The sequence below is a fragment of the Carya illinoinensis genome, chromosome 11, assembly GCF_018687715.1.
Source record: "Carya illinoinensis cultivar Pawnee chromosome 11, C.illinoinensisPawnee_v1, whole genome shotgun sequence".
NCBI lineage: Eukaryota > Viridiplantae > Streptophyta > Magnoliopsida > Fagales > Juglandaceae > Carya > Carya illinoinensis.
The window spans coordinates 26,894,219-26,915,168 of record NC_056762.1 but is presented as its reverse complement, the minus strand read 5'-3'; the positions used below and the strand labels follow the sequence as shown (position 1 = coordinate 26,915,168).

The 20,950-nt window shown below is 33.7% G+C and overlaps 1 protein-coding gene across 3 annotated transcripts; it reads right to left on the bottom strand.

Annotated features, from left to right (window-relative positions):
- Window positions 1–9,021: 9,021 nt before the first annotated feature.
- LOC122281171 (putative disease resistance protein At4g19050) lies at window positions 9,022–15,101 on the bottom strand. 3 transcript variants are annotated; one of them, XM_043092489.1, is made up of 3 exons: window positions 14,944–15,045; window positions 14,793–14,827; window positions 9,022–12,924 (listed from the first exon to the last, which is right to left on the bottom strand). In XM_043092489.1, the coding sequence occupies exon 3, from the start codon at window positions 12,907–12,909 to the stop codon at window positions 9,274–9,276; it is 3,636 nt and encodes a 1,211-aa protein (XP_042948423.1). In that variant the 5' UTR covers window positions 12,910–12,924; window positions 14,793–14,827; window positions 14,944–15,045; the 3' UTR covers window positions 9,022–9,273. The 3 variants fall into 3 exon arrangements, with proteins under 3 accessions (XP_042948423.1, XP_042948422.1, XP_042948424.1); XM_043092488.1 differs by lacking the exon at window positions 14,793–14,827 and having other exon boundaries at window positions 14,944–15,101; XM_043092490.1 differs by lacking the exons at window positions 14,793–14,827; window positions 14,944–15,045 and adding an exon at window positions 13,370–13,493.
- Window positions 15,102–20,950: the final 5,849 nt, after the last annotated feature.

The window sequence follows — 20,950 nt, the reverse complement described above, 5'->3', positions numbered from 1 at the left end:
ACTTGCTTACATGACATGTGAAATTTTCACCGTTTTAGCATATTGCATCTAGAAATGTCATTTTCACATGAAAGATTGTTACATATGCATGTGTCATGAAATACATTTTTGAAGCATAACATGAAAATAATATTTGTCACAAAACCAAAAGGCTAAGATGAGGAATTATCCTAGTGGAACTCTTTTGTCCACTCTGGAGTATTTAAGAATGGAGTGACCCCTTAAGTTGACGAAGAATAGTCAACGGGCTTCGAATGAATTCTTTTTAAAGAACATCGGAACAAAGTCAAATGCTTAACACCTAAGGCTGGTGGGTGTGCATATTATAATGTTATGATGTTATGTTATCAATGCATTGAGAACAATCTATGGACAAAGACATAGTGTCAACATGAGTTGTGCTATAATCACCATCAGGTGCTCAAAGTGAATATGGGGAACCATGTTGCTACCATACGTATGTTGATGATGGCTTTAATAATGATGAAATGTTATGATTTTTTAAAGCAATGAGGTATGAAATGTTCTCTTTCAAAATGTAATGTTTTTGAAATGAGAAAGTGAAAATGTTCTCCGAAAGAGAAAGTGCATCTAAGTTTTTCTGAAATTTTTGAGGGAGATAAATTATGTACTTTTCTGCATATCATTGCATGCATATCATGTTTATCATTAATCATGTATGTTTTGTCTTTGTGCAAGTTAGTTGTTTAACTTGTTGAAATTTCAAGTAAATCTCACCCATGTGAGCCCACTTCATTCTCCCTAGAATGATAGAAGTTGTGCTAGGATTGGTAGAGGACAAACAGGATGGACCACTGGGTACAAATGGTTGAAGAGGAGCTGGACCTTGAGCGAAGACCAGATATAATTTGATACTCATAAGCATTGACTCTTCATACTTCAGAGCATATGAAAGAGTTTATCTAACTTGGATTAAGTATTCTATATTAAGGAAACGTTATCCTTAAGTTTGAACTTATGGTTATTAATATTATTGGAATGTTTAGTTCAGTTTGGTATAAAGTTTTATAGGTCACAATGTTTTTCGTTGCGATTATTACATACTACTAGTTGCATACTAGGATGCATTGCATATTAACTATTGTAAATAGGATATGTAACCTTATGTTGCATATCCCGACGCTCCAAATCTCCGTTCCATCCCAAGCAGAGGTTGGGGTTTGTCATAATAAATCTAGGTACGATCTTTTTCTAAAATCTCCTACATAGCCTTGATCCATATTATCATCATTGCTAGGGTTCTTGCGGCTTTATCAAGGCTACTATCACTCGTAGGGCTCAGACTAGACTCAAGGCTTTATTTAACCACTAGGGGTTCATCACGCTTACATTTCCCCATCCTACTCACCATTCTCAAGTCCTGTCAAAACTTGTACCATTTCAGGGGAATATTAGTGGAAACTACCACCATAGTGAGATTTTAGAAAATCTCAGCAAGTTAAACTAGAAACATACACAGACACAACATAAGCATGTATAAGGTAAACAATGAAACATGAATGCATGAGGATGAACGTGCATTTTGACAAAACACATTTTCCTCCCATCCAGATTCCTTTTTCAAAAACACTGATTTTGTAATCATGTAACAAAGAAAAAATATAGCTATGTAACAATGTGCCATTTCATTTTAATCAGTTGTATACTTATTCCATATAACAATGTATGGACACCTCACGTCGTTACATTGCCAACTTTTGATCAAGTGAGAGTATGTCATATATAGATATGCTCAGGCAGATTGTAATACTTTTACCATGAACTTATAATATGATACGGCAGATCATAATGCCTTCACCGTATTTACTATATGTTGCACCCATTAGCATTAGGCATGGCTACTTCACTTCAGAATCCTTTAAAAAGAAGTCATTCGAAGTCTGTTAACTATACTTTATCAATCTAGGGGTTATCACTCTAATTTAAGAACTCTAAGTGGACAGGGGAGTCCCACTAGGATATTCCCCCATCCTAACATTGGCTTTGTGACAAAATCTTTTCTTTTATTACACAACTCAAAAACATGTGACATGTAACTTGTGATGAAACCATGCCACTTTTCATGCAACCATTTCATGTATGCACTTATGCTTAGTATGCAAAGAATGGACCTTGTGAATGGCTTAAATAATTAGAACATAGAGACATATAAATCGATATAACACATGATGATTCAACATGGCATATATCAATACTCCAAAGCTCCAAACATGTCTTTTAAACCAAAAATTCCAACAAGCATCATATAGATATATCATGAAGATTCTAACATACAATAGCGGAAATTGATCATATCATGTGACATTTGAAAGTCGGCAATTCATTTAACAAGACAAACAATATGAATGCAAAGTTTACACAAAAATACAAGTATATTATCCAAAAATAAGTTAGAGGCTAACTTACAAAGATTCGAACGTAAAAGAATAGCAATGACCAAGTGAGCTAAAAGTTTATGTTCTAAGTGTTATAATTTTGAAGAAAACTTCACAGCCTATATACTAACTTGTACTCTAAATGAATTAAAGTTTGTGTCTCCTTAACTCAAATCGAACCATCCTTCCAAGACATTACTTGTGTTCACAAATATATGCAAGGCTTGGAGGCCTTAGTGAAGCCAAATGACCATGGATTCATCACCAAGCTTTACTTTTGAGATGGGCAAAACCCTAATAGCCAAGTATAAAACCCTAATGGTCGAAAAACAACTTACTTGTGTGTGAAACCCTAATGGCCGAATATGTAACTATTCCCACTTGAATATATGCGAAACCCTAGTGACCGTGTATTACACCATTCAATGTTAAAATATCCATATTTGCTTCTTCAAACATGAAGATCCAAGAAATAACCTAATGATGGTCTCACACAAGAAGCTTTTCGACTTGTATATATGCAAAGTATCCAAATCTAAGAGCTACTAGTGTGCATGGGCACAATGTGTAGGGAGCACTAAGTGGCTGAAAATATCCAAGGCCTAAAACTTATTGGGCTTGGGCGGTCATCCATTAAAGGGATATCAAGCTTTTATTCACACAAGCTTAACTAATGGGTCTTAAGTCCAATGTTTTTCTCCAACTACTCAGGCCCAAAGGTGACTGAATAAAACTAAAGGCGTACTAACTCACTTGAAGGACTTCACTTACTAGCTGTAGTCGAATCCTTAGATGAAATAGGTGATGGCACCTCTTCCTCTTTTCAATTGCCGAATCTTGTGAGAGGTAGAAAATTGTATCAACGTTAGGGTCGTAATACATGTTCTTCACTAGCTCATTCAACTTATGCTCTATGGTAGCTTCATCATCTCCCACCGGTTGACCTTCTTCGTCGACATGGAGATGATCAAATGAAGATTCGGATGTTTTGAGTGTCATATGCCTTCTGGCCCGAATTTTAGCATCATGGCTTGATTATGCTTCCATGTTATATGCCTTCTGACTTAATACTTGTAAGCTTGTGGCATCCTCCAAACTAGCAGGTCAGGTCATGTGGTGGATGTCACTCCTTATGCATCAATGTTCATCTTACAAAAAGGTTTCCTCTAAAATCTACATTCACCACATGTGTACGATGGTGCTCAAACTTTTCCACCTGTTGTCAATGGATCATTCGATCTCGCCGCTCTTGCCTAATCCTTTGTCTACGCTCACTCATACTACTAATCCTGGCTATTGATAACACAAGCATACGCGTGGTTGTTCTAATCTATGCCATGTCCTGTTATCAAGGGTACAATCGTAATATAACAAAAAACATCAATCAATAATTGCAATCAAACAAGCCCTTTTATTACTTTTCCATCCAATGAGTACAATCAAAGTCAAACCACAAAGTTTCAACCAAAATCAACCCATTCCCTATATTCCTCTCTAAGATACAAACCGATGAGGGTATTTAGTTCTCATCAAGTCTTCTTTCCCCAGGTAGCTTCCTGGAAATTGGGATTGCTCCAAAGTACCTTGCCCAGGGGTATCTTTTGATTCCTCAACTCCTAATATTTCCTATTGATGATTTGCACTTGTCCTTCATAAGACAGATTAGGTTGAAGCTGAATATGACTTGGGTCAACTACAACCAATCGCTGATCTCCAAACCTTTTCTTTTGCCTGAGCCTTTGTCTACACTCTCGCATACTACTAATCCTGGCTACTAATAACACAGAGATACACATGGTTGTTCTAGTATGTGCCATGTCCTATTATCAAGGGTACAATCATAATATAACATAAGACATCAATCAAGAATTGCAATCAAATAAGCACTTTTATTCCTTTTCCATCCAATGAGTACAATCAAAGTGAAACCACAAAGTTTTAGCAAAAATCAACTCATCCCCTATATTCCTATCTAAGATACAAATAGATGAGGGTATCTAGTTCTCATCAAGTCTTATCTTTCTCAAGTAGCTTCCTGGAAATAGGGATTGCTTCAAAGTACCTTGACCAGGGGTATCTTTCAATTCCTCAACTCTTGATCTTTCCAATTGATGATTTGCATTGGTCATTCTTCATAAGATGGGTTAGATTCAAGGTGAATTTGACTTGGGTTAACTACAACCAGTCACTAATCTCCAAACCTTTTCTTCAAGGAAGACACATGGAACACATCATGTATCCCCTGAACTTCCATGGGTAAGCTTAACTGATAAGCCACTAGCCCAACCTTCTCCCCAATTCCTTAGGGTCCTACTTAATTTAAGTCTTTTGCAAAAACAAGCAACTCCTTTTATGCATGATATCTTGACATATACCCAATCACCTACTGAGAATTCAAGATTTCTTCTTCTACCATTGACATAGCCTTTTGCTTGTGCTAAGTTGCCTACATCAGTTCTTTAATCAACATCATCTCAGTACAACGAGGATCTACATTTTCTTCCATATGACACCTCATATGGCACCATCTTGATCGTGGCTTGGAAACTATTATTATATTCAAACTCTACCAGAGGCAAATGCCCTTCATAATCACTTTTGTTTCCAACACACAAACTCTAAGCATATCCTCTAATGTCTGTGTAGTCCATTCTATCTGTCTGTGTGTCTATGATTGATAGGCACTACTAAACTTCAAGCCAGTATCCATTAGATTCTGCAAACTCTACCAAAATTGTGACATGAAGCGAGTAGCACTATCTAACACGATCAATCTCGTCATGCGACCAAACTATTTCCTTGATGTACAACTTTGACAACTTTTCCATAGAGCCAGTGTAGGCGATTGGCAAAGTCTGAGTACCTTTTGCCAATTTGTCTACGATAACCTATATGGAATATTTTTTCTGTGGATGTCCTTGGCAATCCAATTACAAAATCCATGGAAATTTTCTTCCATTTCCATTCCATAATTGGGTAATGGCTGCAATTCTCCTTCATATCTCCTTGTGAACCCTAAAGGTCGAGTGTGTGTGTGTGCGTGTGTGCGTGCGTGTGTGTGTGTGTGTGATTTAACTCCAACAACCCTTAGCATATGAATGGTGCATGGTAATTGAGATTGTGTTTCTTCAAATAATGACTAGATAAATTCTTCATGAAACCCTTACTATGGCCGAAACTCACTTTGCCATTAAAGACTCAATTTTCTATAGACTAACCATACTCAAGTCATGGTTCATCCTTCCATGGCCAATTCTTCTACTTCATCATTTCTACGGTGTTGTTACAAAACACCATACTTCCCTTGGTCTTTACAAACCAAAACCATCCTCACCCTCCTTTGGTATGTGCATGTACGAAGAGAATGAGGCTAGGGTTCAAGTGTTCCTACCGTGCTAGGCTCCACCAAACAATGCTCTTGACTCCTCCTTCTATGGTTGTATGAAAAATGGTGCTTGGTTGGAAGGAAAATAGTATTTGGTTGTCTTCTTATAACATAGGTGAAATAGAGAGGATAGGAGAGGGAAAAATCTAAAACTAGAGCAAAATGATTCTTGGTGTGCCTTCAGTGGGGGTAAGGGCGCTAATCCATTAATGCCATTCTTAAATACTTTTTTCAAATCTCGATCATTCTCTCTCCTATCGTCACAAGGAAACTGAAGGGTATCTTTCTGCATGGGCGCCATGTGCGTCTTGCTTCTTGTCTTGGCTAAAATTCACTCATTCTTCTTCCCTCATCATTGCTTCTCTTGGAAATGTTAGAAGACACCTCTAATGGAGGATATGACACAAATTCCATATGGTGGATGGGTTAAAATACAATGAATCTAGTGCAGGATATGATACAAATGCCATGTGGTGTGTGACTTCAAAAACTAAAATCCTATGGCTTTCTCCCTTCTTGAAAACTCATAATTCTCATCTTGCATGTATGCCAAGTGGCACTTCTTCCCCATAACCGAAAATAGCCTTTCCCTTCCTTCTTACAAGTTTCTTCTTGTTGCATGCTTGCCAAGTGGCATGTTGTTTGCCAAAACCGAAAATCCCTTCACAAGGCTCTAATGATTGAGACTTAGGGAAAATCAGGAGTCTCTCCCAATTGGCACCTCCTCCTTGTATCCAAACCCTAATTTGATTTTTTTCAAAACACTAAACCTTTAATGGCCTAAAATCACTAGTCCTTTGGGCTTTCTTGTGGGCTTGGCCGCCTATCTCTTTAGCAAAAGGTAGGGTCCATATCACTTACTAGGTTCCAATGTTTACAATCCATAAGGCTAAATTCTAATTGGACTAAGGCAACAATGATCAAAAGTAGCAAGCAATGACATGGCTAAGTATAGGTTATCACACAACTGCACGAAAAATTCTAGCATACAAAGTAACTGGCAACTTTGTGGATGAATATCTAAGAGTTTCAGAGACTACTGCAATGGAAAGTCTCAAATTATTTGCTAAAGTGGTGGTTTATATTTCTTTTAGAACAATACTTGAGGTCACCAACAAACCGTGATGTTTTGAGATTGCTAGCGATTAACAGAAGTCGTGGTTTCCTAAGAATGTTGGGAAGAATCAATTGCATGCATTGGTGATGAAAAAATTGCCCATCTGTATGGAAAGGTATGTATTCTAGCCATAGTCATGAAGCAGTTATTATTTTAGAAGTGATTGCATCTCATAATCTTTGGATATGGCATGCATGTCTTAGATTACTTGGATCTCACAACGACATTAATGTTTTGGAAAGATCTTTTGTATTTAGTGAGCTTGCTCAAGCATGTCTCCTCGAGTAAATTACTCAATTAATGGTCATAATTACACAATAACATACTACCTTCCTAATGGTATATGTCCACAACCTTCTTGATGGCATATGTCCACAATGGTCAACATTTGAGAAACAATTCCACCCCTAGTTGGTGCAAAAAATAAACATTTTGCTACAACTCAAGAATCTACAAGGAAGGATGTAGAGCTTGTATTTAAAGTGCTCCAAGCACATTTCGCCATTGTGTATCAACTTGCACTGACATTCAAAGTCTCTGCACTTAAGGACATAACGAAAGTATGTATAATTGTTCGTAACATGATTGTGGAAGATGAAAGAAATGTGCAAAAAATGGAATTCAATTATGAACAAATAGATGAAAACACCAGTATCAAGCGATGAAAAGAATATGCTTACGGAGTTCAATTGTGGCCATCTTCGCATTAGAGATCAAGAAACTCGTTCACAAATCCACTTAAGCCTTGTTAAACACCTACGGCAACTACAAGGAGAATCATGGGAACTTTGAATGAGTTCATACTTTTATTTTGTGTTTACAAATTTGTGTCTCAATATGTTTTTGTATTTAAAGTTTAAAACGGATCTTGTCTACGTAAATTGGTTGTATCTTTCTATATATAAATTTGATGAATACAAATATGGCATCGTTTGGAAATTTGATTAAAAAATCTACAACTTTTTATTTCACAAAAAGTTTCTAATTCCAATATTTAGTAGGCCAAAACAAGCTATGAAATTAATAGAAAAACCTACATAGGAAAATTCGTATTTCTAGCAAATTTAATCTGGTTGCAAATATCACAGCATACGAAAAGCTATCAAATTAAATATCATAATTCATATCATACCATATCAAAAGGTAGCAAAGTATTTGTTACCAAAACATCTTTTTTCAAATATTTCAAAATAAACATCACCTATAGCAACTAGTTGCTTGATCTTCACTTTTTAAATATTTTCACCTGTCGTTGGTGCCAGTACTTTTGTTGTGTCCCTCATCATTACTATCTTGTCCCGATCCAATTGTTGCAATTAAAAGATTTTCCCTTTCTATATCAATTCTCGCATTTTCAATATTCATTTTCTCTTCCTCAAAATACGAAGTCTACATTCCTTCTATAATTGCTCTAACTGAAGCCTTTCCCTTTTCAAGCAAATCAGCTCTTCTCCTTGAACACGTGCATCCTTAAGACATTCTACTTGCTTCTTCTTGAATGCCACAACATCTTCAGAGGGACGATATTTTATTTTCCTTCTTGCCCTTTCAGATTTCCTACCTATTGTTCTATGATATCTACATTGGTATCATGAGATGCATCATCCTCTCCTACTTGATTTATTTATTGATTCTAGAGTGAGAATTAGGTTAAAAACAATAAAAACATAAGAAATACCAATATTACAACTTAATAAACTGGTCCAAATGAGTTGATTTTGTATTAAGCAAGTAGACCCATTATTGACTCGCTTATAAATCGTGTCTTAACATGTCAATTTGTTTTGACCCAAATCCACTAATTTCGTGTTTTGTTCATGTTAAATTCACATATTGCCACTCCTAGTTAAATGTATGTTTTGTCATTAAATAATATCATCTCATCTTCTATTATATTCTTTACTTAAAAGAATTGTTATTATATTGTTTGTTTATTACTTTGAAAAAAATAAGAAAAAAAAATAAAGATACTGAACTCTTCAAATATTCTCAACTTGATCTTTTCTTTTTCTTTTTCTTTTTTGTTTTTTTTTTTTTTTTGGGTGGTGGTGGTTTTGTTTTGTTGGGGGGGGGGGGGGGGGGGGGAAGGGAATATTAATCCATATGACTTGTCATGAGAAGCATTAAGGAGTTGAACAAATCAGTCACATACAATGTTTATAATCATAGTCCTCAGTCCAAGATAATCGAGTCTACGACATATAACACATGCAAACAAATCAAGAAGGCATAAGAAAATGAACTCGGACAGTTCAAAAACACAAACAGGAAAGCCAGAACACAACATAACATAAACGTTAAGAGACCTTGCCAAATCGCAGCAGCAGCCTACTCTTCTAACTTTCAGCATTTCGCCAGCTTCAGCCACTAACACATCAAACATCAATTTCCTCCATATTTTCTACATGAGATCCAGGTAACTTGCGAATTTCTTCTAACCTCTCCAGTTTTGGACATTCCTTGACTTTGATTACTTTCAGATATCGAAATATCTCCTCAATCTTCATTGATATTGGCAACCCGATGTTAGTCAACTCCGGCAATTCCACCAGATGCAGTTTCTCTAAATTCTGCCGTTCATGCCCTTCTAAGAGGCTGTCAAACAGTGTTTCCAATCCATCACAGAATCTGATTTGAAGGATCTTAAGCTTATCCGGAAGCTGGGAAGAGCGAAAAACATATTTAAGCTTTGGGCAACAATCTAGATATATTTCCACAAGATTTGTAAGGCCCTCCCTTTGCATTTTCTCACTGCACAGACTCTCCAATTTCGGAAGGTAAGATGCCCAAAGAATCTCTAGATTTCCGCTCATTCCGGCTTCTGCTGCTTCGCCACAAAATATAGTCTTCATTTCTGTGCACCTCTCCAGCCAACAACCTTTCATTGCCTTCACAGTGCCCGAACCTAAATCTGACATGCATTTGATGAATTTATTTTCAATCAAAGAAACATATTCAGCTTTCTTGAGTGCATCCTGCACACCAGCAGGAAAACTATGAAATCCAACGATTTCAAGATATTGGCCAGGGACCTTGGGACGAAGAGAAATAGTCTCGAAGTAAATTTTTCTGCAGAAGGCATCAACTCTCTGCCAATAGATATCTCCAGCTCTGCCTTGCTCTTTGAAAGAGAAAACTTTTACGGGAAATTCTTCGACGAGCTGTTTCTTCAACTTTTCAAAAATTCGGTCACCCCTAAACAACCTGCCACTGTTTTCAAATATACCACATTCATCCCAGTGATCCTCTGGTAAGCACTTTATGTCTTCCCATTTAATTTCTTGAATACCCTTGGGCAGATCAAGGTGCTCTAAAAGAGGCAATTGTGAGATCTCATAAGGAAATTCTTGAATTCCAGTTCCCCACAAATCAAGAACCCCCAAAAGATTCAATGAATCCAGATTTTGCAGCTGCTTTAAACTAGGATTATCTCTTAACTTCAGCTCACGGAGTCTTAAAAGATTGTTAACTGATGGCAGAGAACTAATGCCTGTCTTTGAAAGATCCAGAATCTCCAGCTTTGTAAAATTTCCACAATTGGGCTCTGATTCTGAGAGTGAACAACCTCGAAGCAAAAGCTGAGTGAGGTCGCAGAGGTTCGCAAGGTTGGAAATGGGAGGAACCTTAAGTCGTGTTCCTGATAGGTTCAGAACTTGAAGGTGATTCATATGCTTCAAGAATTCCACTTCCGTCTCTTCCAAAGACTCCACTGAAGGTTCTTCAGAAGATTGGGAGGAACAATCTTCTATTCCTCTTAAACCACTGCAATCTGAAAGATCGAGCACCTCAAGTCTTTTAAGTCCTTCCATTTTTGGCAATTTTCTTAATAAGCAGTGACTCAGAAAGAGTTGACGGAGGGATCCCATCTTTTCAAAGGTATTTTCTGGGATTTCAACCAACTTAGAGGCATTAGAAAGATCAAGAAATTCAAGATTTGGAAGGTTCCCAAAATTGGAAGGCAACCCCGCGATTCCAGTATTTGATAAATTAAGGATTTTGAGGCTGTCCATGTTCTCTGAAAAGTTCTCTTTGAGTTCTTTAAACTCCTTAGAACTTGAAAGGTCAATACAATGGAGAGCGGATAAGGACGTAAGGATGGGAAGTCTAGTTAACTGAGAGTTGCGCAAAAAGAGTTGAGTGAGATATTTAAGGTCGCGAAGGATTGGCAGTCGTTTAATTTGGGTACGGGAGAAGTCAATCAACTGAAGTTTCTGCAGTGGTGAGAAAATTTTGTCCTTAATTGTTTGCAAAGAGGAAGCACCAGAAAGATCCAGCACCTCAAGATTTTCAAGGGCTTTTAGTTTTGGCAGTTCTTTAAGAGAAGAGCACTCCCTAAGGACGAGCCAACGCAGTTTAGTCAGGTTAGAAAGAGAGGAAGGTAGTGATTCAATGGGAACTGCACGCAAGCTAAGACTTTGAAGATTAGTCATTTGCTCGAAAACAACACATGGAATTTCTTTCAAGAAACTAGCACCAGATATCTCCAGAACTGTCAATGATTTAAGCTTTTGGATTTGATCAATTTTCTGCAGCTGATCACAACCTCGGAGGACCAGCATCTGAAGCTTGTCCATTTTAGGCAGTGACAAAGGCAATAATGACTTGAACCTGGGATTCAAAATGGCAAGATGATGGAGTCCCTTCATTGGATGGAAGAATGTACTGGGGTCTTGCCTACAGAGCCAACTTCCATCAATGAGAAGGGTGGAAACCTTATTCTGTTTTCCAGAACTTGACGGTGTCTTTATCATCTCTTCTGCAGGAGTAATTATCCCAAAACCTTGCCAAATGCCATTCCCAAGCACTCTAGCCAATCCCAGTCGTGATGTCTGTTCATATCCAACACGGCGACAATCACAAAGCGTAAGTGCCAACTTTTCAATGATAACAAGACCATCTTCTTGCATTTTCAGCAAGCCCAGATCTATAAGCTTCATCATAACACAATGCCCCTCTTCATATGCCTCCTTAACATGTTTAACAGAACTAAAATATCCTTCCAATATCCAAATCAAGATCAATTCACTGTGATGAATTGAACCATGTTTGTTAAAGAATTCCCAGCTATGCCAATAGCAGTTGACCAAAGCCATATTTTTTCCATCTTTTCCTGGGGACAAGGACATATCACTACCCTGCAACATGTCAATCCCACATCGCACTAGTTCCCTTATGCATTGATCTACTTCCTTGTATGTTTCTACTTTCTTGAGTGCTTGTAGAGTACGTTTCTTCAAATCCCCCGAATCATGTGCAATGAACTGCTTTAAGGCTGCTGCTACCATTTTGATTATGGCAGCTGGTAGACCCCCGCAGTTTTGGGCAATATTCTTAATGCTTGCTTTAAAATCTTCTAAGTTGGAAACAACAGCAGCAAATAAAGTCCCTGCCTCATCCTTAGACAAGCGTTTAATCTCGAATTCTCCTTCATCCATCTCTCCCTCACCCTCAGACAAGGGTTTGATCTCCGGCCCTATCTCTGTCTTTTGCTTGGATGAAACCTCATTCTCGGTATCTTTTGCCATCCCCTTGCTGCTCAATCTGCCTGTTGTTCTAGTGATTATAACTTTTAATGAACTTTCTGGTTCCTTTGGCAGCAGGTCTTTTAACTTTGACAAAACTCCCACTTCATCCCCCTTGCTGCAAACATCATCCAGAATAGTGAGAAGAAAAGCCTTGGGTCCTGAAGAATTGAGCTTTTCAGTAAGCTTTGCTAGTATCTGCGTTTCCACTTTCTCCTTCTCTCGTCTTGTCTTGTCAGTTCTGACATCATCTTCATACTCCTCAGTACTGGAACGCACAGACAGCTGACAAGCAATATTTCCATGAAAGGAACTTTCATCATATATTTTATTCATAGATATCCAAAGAGTACCATAACACAACTGCTCGTTGATCATAACATCTCTGATCTGCCTAGCCATCACTGTTTTCCCTACCCCTGGACCACCAACAATGGTCGCCTCTTCTTTGTCCTTTAACCACTCTAGTATACGTTGCTGAACTTCCATAGTCCTTTGTGTTAGCTACATAATTTTCCAGATAAAAGAAAAGTAATTAAAATGTTTGGTTTCAAAATTATAGAAGACATGCATTTGTATACATGCAGGTGTCCAAGTCAAGCAAAAGCAACGCACATATGATCAAGTATCCTTATCATTATGTTTTTTTTTTTTTTCCAAGGTATGTGATCATTCTGTTCTACCAGGTAGAAAACATTCCCAACATCTCTAATTTCCTTGTTCTATAACCATGGGCATCTTGCTTTATTGACAAGAAAATACTTGATGAAGAAGAAAAGAATTGCTCCATACCATGAATAAGCTAAAATAAAATCTTAATATCTAAACAAATGGTGAGAAACCTAGAAAATGAGAGGGTTAAAAGCCCTATGGTCAACCATTGGACCGACTACTAGCCAACCACAAGTAGACATAAATTCATAAGTAACGGAATATCAATATTCCATACCCTTTTTCAATGTATACATTTTTTTTTTCTTTTTATGCCGGGGAACCTCTCCAAGGCAGGGCCCTTCGGACCCACCCTTGCAAAGTAAACCCCGATCCCGTGCACCGCACCCTTGGAAGTTTCCCTACACAGAACACGACGGAATTAATTCTGAATGTTCTGATTAATAAATACATCGTGTTTTGCATTCTATTTCTGGAGCTGCAGACCTTCCATGTGTTAGGCCTGGACTTCAATGCCAATATGGATAAAATAACTTTAAGATGTAGTCGTCTACCTAGCTGGCTAGTTGGTTCATTTTGGGAAAGTCGTAATTATTCTAACTGATTGGAAATCTACTTTAATTATTTGGTTAAACTATATGCAATGGTTTGATAGTTTTGCCTTTTAGTTTTTTATATGGGAGTTATAGACCCTTCATGTCTTGGAACCATATTTTGCTGCTAAGGTTCGAAATTTGGGGAAGGAAATTGTATAGGGAATGTTCGGTACATAATATTGAGGAACTAAGGGAAAACTTCTGTGGTAATTTGAAGATCTTCATCTGAGGCTGAACATCTGTAACTTGGGATTCTTCAAATGGTGAAAAAGTTCAATATATTTTTGTCATGAACAAATAATAGCTTGTGAACTTTAATTGAGGCCATAATCCTTAATTCAATTCTGGCAGATAGCACTGTGAGTTGATAACATAACCAATTTGATCAGTTGGTCCATGAGTTGTTACACACTGGTTTAAAAGTGAGTTTCTAGCTTTTTATCTGGACATGTAATTGAACATCACCTCCTTTTTATTTGTCCAACATCCACTAATTAAATTACAATAAGAAAATTGAGCTTCTCTATTTATTGAATCTCCAACTGAGATCATAGGCGTAACATGTGTGGTCGGCTCCCTCACATAATTAAGTTTCCTATTCCTCTTCAAGAGTTCAAAACCCACCTAGGCTTTTGATAACTTGATAACAAGAAATAACCAAGAAAAGGGCTTTTGGACAATGAAAGAAATATAGATTTTCCATAGCTTTCTAACAGATAAAAGTTCATTTCCAACAGAGCCAAATGAAAACGAACAGAAAATACCAGCTAGACTGGATCGGACAAAAATGAAAAACCATTTTTATTCTTAAAACAAGATCTGAAATCCAAAAGCTTTCTTCATTTCTAAAAAACTGGTCTTCTGATAAAGAGAGAGATAATTAGCATCTACAACCAAACACAGTTCTTAATTAGTAAATCTCAATTAATTCTACATTATCTGATTCCAAGAACCAACACACAATGATTTACGAAAACCACTCCAAATATCCGATAGAATACAGAATCAAAACCCACAAAAACGATATCAACAAATCTATTTAGCCGAAAAGCATCATGAATCTGCTTTCAGAGACATTGTCAACAAAAGAAAATAGAAAAATACCAGTTCAGGATGTGCATATGATGCATGTAAAGGATCTGGGCAACATTCGCAACAAGAAAACAAAAAATAAATACTCTGATACAGGGTGCACAATTCAATCAAGCAGAGGAACAACGAAGACCAAGAGATAGAAAGGGGAAAAATATCGTACCTTTCGGCTCAAATCTTAAAGCGAAGCTGCTGCGAACATTCAAGGATGAAGCAGAATTTTGCAACTGGCAAGCACTCTCACCACTCAAACCCAATGACTTCTAGTCATTCTCAAGTCTTGGTCAACTCTATGCCTCTATCTTTTGTGAGAAATATTTTTTGGAATCGGGAAATGCAGTCGGTGTGTAATTGTGGAGAAAAAAATAAATTAATACAGAATGTATATGAAAAAAAATTATTTTTATAATTTTTTTTTATTCATGTAGGTCTCCTTGAATATAAAATAATTTTTTTATAATTTTTTTTTATTCATTCCGTACAGCCGACTACACGCCGATTACATTTTCTGACTGTATCTAACAAAACCCATCTTTTGTAGAGTGCTTTTAGGGTGACAGCTGGGCGGCATAGGCTAAATTTATTTTTTAATATTTTCTTTATTCATATTTTTTAAATATTTTAAAATATTTTTTAAAAATAGAAAAAAAGAATTATTAATATATTAATAGTCACTTCTGTACATGTAATACACCCTCCTACCGTATACCATCATCGTAATTCTATAATAAGTTAAACCACCTCGTTTTAAAACCTTAACTCCTAAAAATCTTAATTGTGAATTATTTTTAAGATAATTTCTACGAATTCTCTAGATAAGGTCCTGTTTTTATTTGATGGAAAAAAACGAGAAAAGAGAGATTTTATGGACAAAAGAATCGGCCTTCTTTGTCTTTTCACTTGTTTGACAGCAAAAATTCTAAAAGGATGCACATCCAATTCGCATAATGAATAAACAAACTAACGACGTGCATAATCAAAACATTGTATAGAAGCTTAGAAAATATATATATATATATATATAGATATATAGTGTATAGAAGCAGTGGAAAAAAAATAGGAAAAATATAGTTACAAGCACAATTGTGTACTAATCTGCGCACTAATTTGATGTGATTGATCAAAAAGTAAATTTTATTGAAAATAGTATTAATTTAAATTTTAAGTATGAATGAATTAGTATTGGTACGCAGATTACTACGTGACTTTACTTGTATGTAGCAAAACTCAAAAAAATATATATTATATAGAAGCAGGTAAGAGGCCAAAATTTTCAAAATTAATTAAAAATTAATTTTTGAAAGTTATTTTTATGACATAGACTATATAAAAGTTAGTATTTGGCCTTTTTTTCTTTTTTCTCTTTTTTTTTTTTTTTTTTTTTTTTTGTAATTTATTGTCCAAAACAGATTTTCTAGTTCCACTCTGTATAGAAGCATGATGAGAGAGAGAGAGAGAGAGAGAGAGAGAGGAGTTTGAACCTAATTTTTTCCTATTTGAAGACTAGATCTTATACCATCTGGTCGAAAGACCTTAACAACACAAGAAAGACTTGGTTAGTATATAAGTCCTTTGTGATTTTTGTGTATTTAAATTATGTATCTAATAATTTTGATCAGCCCTTCTGACCATCTTGGATTTCTTTGTTCTCAACCAATTTAATCTGAAAATAATAATAATATAAAAAACTAATATTTTAATAATATTTTATTTAATTTTTAATTTTCATTTAAAATCATCTAATTTAATCTCACTATTTAAAATACACCTATACTTTTGTAACTTTGTTGACTTTGATTTCCTGTAGATAATTGTATGCAAGTACAGTAAGAAGAAAGAATCAACATGCTGGCAAGTTCTGTGCAAAATAGAAAATAAAAAACTGGAATTATTATATAAAGAAACAGCGATCAAAACAAAGAAAATACATTCCATAAAAAAGTATTAGTACAGAATAACCATAATTACAATTAGAGAAATGATATTTACAGTTGTAGTTATGCAAATGGCGTGCAGTCGCTTTGAAAAAAATGAATTAATATGGGATCGACATAAAAAAAAATTAATTTTTTAATCATAGACCCCACTCTTTTTCAAAGCGATTGCACGGCGTTTGCAATTCCACGACTATATGTAGCATTGCTCTTACAATTATACTGTATTTTTTTTCTAAGCACCACGTCATCCCATTAACTATTGAGCGTAACTGCAGCATATTTTTTTTAAAAAAATAAGTAAATATGAAATTAACTTTTTTATGTTTTTCAATCCTTTAGAATATCATTATCACAGTTATAATATTATTCCCTAACATCCTCTAGTTATCATATACTCAAATCTATTTTTACTTCAATTTTTACAAATAGATTTCAGAATTTTGGCACCAAATCTCCGAATCTAAACACTCTTATTCAAAAAATTATTTCAAAAAATATTATTAATATACCAATATATACTGTTAATCATCACATCCACCTTTCATAATATCCAACAAGTAAAAGAACCTTCTTCTCCAACATATTTACAAATAGTTAGAGATGATGCTCAAATATTCATATTGAGTAAAGAAGAATTTAAAATTAAGAATATCTTAAACAATATTATATGCAAGAAGAAAATAAACAAAAAAGATTAGTATTTTTCTCAACTTTCACAAAAATAGAAAGAAATTATATTCAAGAGAAATATTATGAATACTTAGAAAGTATACAAATTAACATACCTTTCTTTATATGATTTGAAATTTATAAATCAAATCAGTTATCAACCATAAATAGGAAATAATCTTACTATTAAAAACTATCAGTAAACAATTAGAAAGAAATGAAAGTCAAATATCTCCTATTAATCTTACTATTAAAGAAATAAAAGAAACCTATTTATTTATTCCTCATGAAATCTCATCTTACTTAAAACCCAATTTTTCTAAAATCAAAGATGATTTATTAGAACAAATCGCAAATAAATTAGAAAAATTAAATATTACTAATACCACATCTACTTCAAAACAATCTCATATTAATATATTAAGTAAGACAGACTCACCTGATTTATCTGATTCTAAAATTAGTAATATTGAAAATCAATTTAAAATTTTAGATTTACAATTAAATAAAATTAGAGGATATCATGCTAATAGGTTCTCTGCTAGAGGCCTACTCCATCGGATATGCAATTCAAAGAAAGTGAACATATAGTAAAATCTGCTTTTTCACTTGATGTATTATATGAATAGAATATAGCTGGATTATCTGAATATAAAATATTAAATCATTTTTAAGAAATGATTATGGTTGCTAATATTTATAAAAGAAATGGAAAAACATATAATCAAGTAGCTCTCATATTATTGTCACAGGTTTTATTGGCCAATTAAAAAATTGGAGGGATTATTATCTTTCACAAGAACAAAGACTAAAAATATTATCCCAATATAAACATTATTAAAACAAAAAATGGTCAACCATTAGTAGATGTTATTAACACTTTAATGTTTATATTAATCAAATATTTTGTTGGTGATCCTATTCAATTCAAAAAAAGAACTAATTATTTGTTAATTAATTTAAGATGTCCTCAATTATCTGATTTCATTGGTATAAAGATGTATTTTTAACTAAAGTTATGATAAAAAAATTATTGTCAACTACCATACAGGAAGGAAAAATTCATAGCTGAACTTCCATATTATTTTGCTCAAAAGGTACAAAAATAATTAGTAAAGCAAGATGGTACTATTGATTTTATAAATCTCATATATGGTAATTGATTGAGCTGAAATATTGTATATTTTTATACATTTAGAACCAATATATTTTAATTCCTTCATTACATTATTATTGGTTTTAAATGAAAAAATAATTAAGATGCATAAATCTGAATTGTGATTTAAATTAATAAATAGCATGGTTTTTACTTAATATTATAACTTGCGATTAGATAATGTTTATTTATATGCATAACACAATTTTAATATTCTATTCTTTCCTTTTATTTTATTTTATTTTATTTTTTTCTTATTTCCATTTTTTTTATAGGTCGAAAGAATACAAAAATTAGAAATAATAAAAGTCAAAAACTGGTTAAAAGAAATACAAGTTAGAGTTAATGCACGGAATGAATGGGATATGGCGACTTTGACCAAGGACAATACATATTTGCTATGGGCATTTTCAAGCCGCACGTAACATTTGATTTCTTGGGGTAATTTCAGCCACACACTTCTATTTTGACCTACGAAAGACATTTTTCATTTGGAGCCAATTCATTTTGCACGCCACACGTAAGGGATTTAAATGAAGAACTTTGAGGAAGTACGAATTATTTTATTTTTCTCATTCAGCGCCGCATACCAACTCTTAAAAATTCACCCAACACTGCAGGAAGTTTCTTTCTCTTGGGAGCATTTTTGAGCGTCGCATATGTTTTTTTTCTCTGGAATTGAAGATGTTGTATGCTAGCTGAGAATTTATTCATTCTTTTATATATTTTAGATCTACATTATAATCTATTGAAGAGCTCTTTGAGAGGTTTAATTGTTACTACAGTCTAGCCTCCTTCACTGTTTTCAATCTCCATCTCTGTTCATTTGATTTGATCTTTTTATTCCCTATTTTTTATTTAATTTCCATTTAAAATTTATGGTATATTCTTGATATTTTTAGATTAAAAATTTGGACATTTTATTTGCTATTTATTTTATGTTAGTTATTTTTCTTATTTCTTTAAGTTTCTATTACATATGTATTACAATTACATTTTAGATTAATTTCAGTTTATTATTTAATTTTCAGATTAATTAAAATTATTTAGTATAGTTGAATCTTTAATTATTAATCTCAATTTGTTAGTCTTTTACGTTCCATTTAGACACTAAAAAAAAATTCAAAAGTATGAATATAGTCTATGACTAGTACATTTTTTATTTCTATTGCACTCTTCCATTCATTATTCATACTACCACTTTTATTTGTGAAACTTTTCACCATTTTATACGAGTTTAGATTTAAACAACTTTTTCCGAAAAGACGATCTAGGAATTTTATTCCTAATTATTGCACGACATCCTCATACATTTGATATAGCCTTTGTGCTATTCATTTTTTAGTGAGTCAGTGATATAACAACTACTATTAACAGAACTACTTTAATTATGTGTAATGATCTAAAATTTAAAAAAAAAAAAAAAATGGATAAAGAAAAGAAATTTGCTAAGAAAGAGCTAGGTACCTTTTATGAACAATTTGGATATATTTCATTATTAGCGCCTTCTAGAAGACACAAAAGGAATTTATAAGAATTATTCTAACAAAAATTGAAAACATAAAAAACCTTATAAAAAGACAAAAGATAAACAAATATATAATAAACCTATAAAAAATATAAAAAGTATAATAAAAAGAAAAACCAAATTGTTTGTTATAAATGTGAAACAATTGGACATTACAAGTCAAATTGTAAGGTTAAACAACATATTAATGAATTAGATATACTTGAAACATTAAAGGAAAAATTATTAAATATTTTTATAATATTTTCAAGTGAAGAAAAATAAAATTTTTCAGAAGAATAAATTTATCAATTAAAATAATCAAGCCTTTGAAAACAATCTTATGATGGTGAATCAAAAGAAGACAATATACATGTTTATAATTGTTTAGATAAGAATTGTTACACCTAAATTTTGACTTAACTAATGAACCAAAAATTTAGATCTATTTTATCTGCAAGTGTATAGGTATTGTAGTACCTAACAAGGTCGAATCTATAGGGATTAACTTATATGATAAGGAAAATAAACTCAAATAATGAAAAGAAATTTCTAAAATGAACGTACAATCAAATAGAAGAGAAAATTTATTGAGATGAAGATTTTTAAAATAGAAAAATTCTTCTTGTCATCCTCACACTTCACACACCATACTTATTTTAATTTTTTTTTCATTTTTTCTATAATAAATATATAGTATGTGGATGATAAATAGAATAATTTAATTAGTTTAATAAGAATAAAATGAAATAAAAAATAAAAAATAATATGTTAATATATAAAGTGTGTGGTGTGGGATGTTGTGTAGCATTCCTCTTTAAAATAATAGAATAAAACTAAAATGATAAAATAAATTAATATGGAGAACGACTAAAGTTTTGAGGATCCGTTTAATAATTTA

Coding starts and splice junctions, on each gene's coding strand:
- LOC122281171 (XM_043092488.1), bottom strand. CDS start 12,909: ATGGAAGTTCAGCAACGTATACTAGAGTGGTTAAAGGACAAAGAAGAG.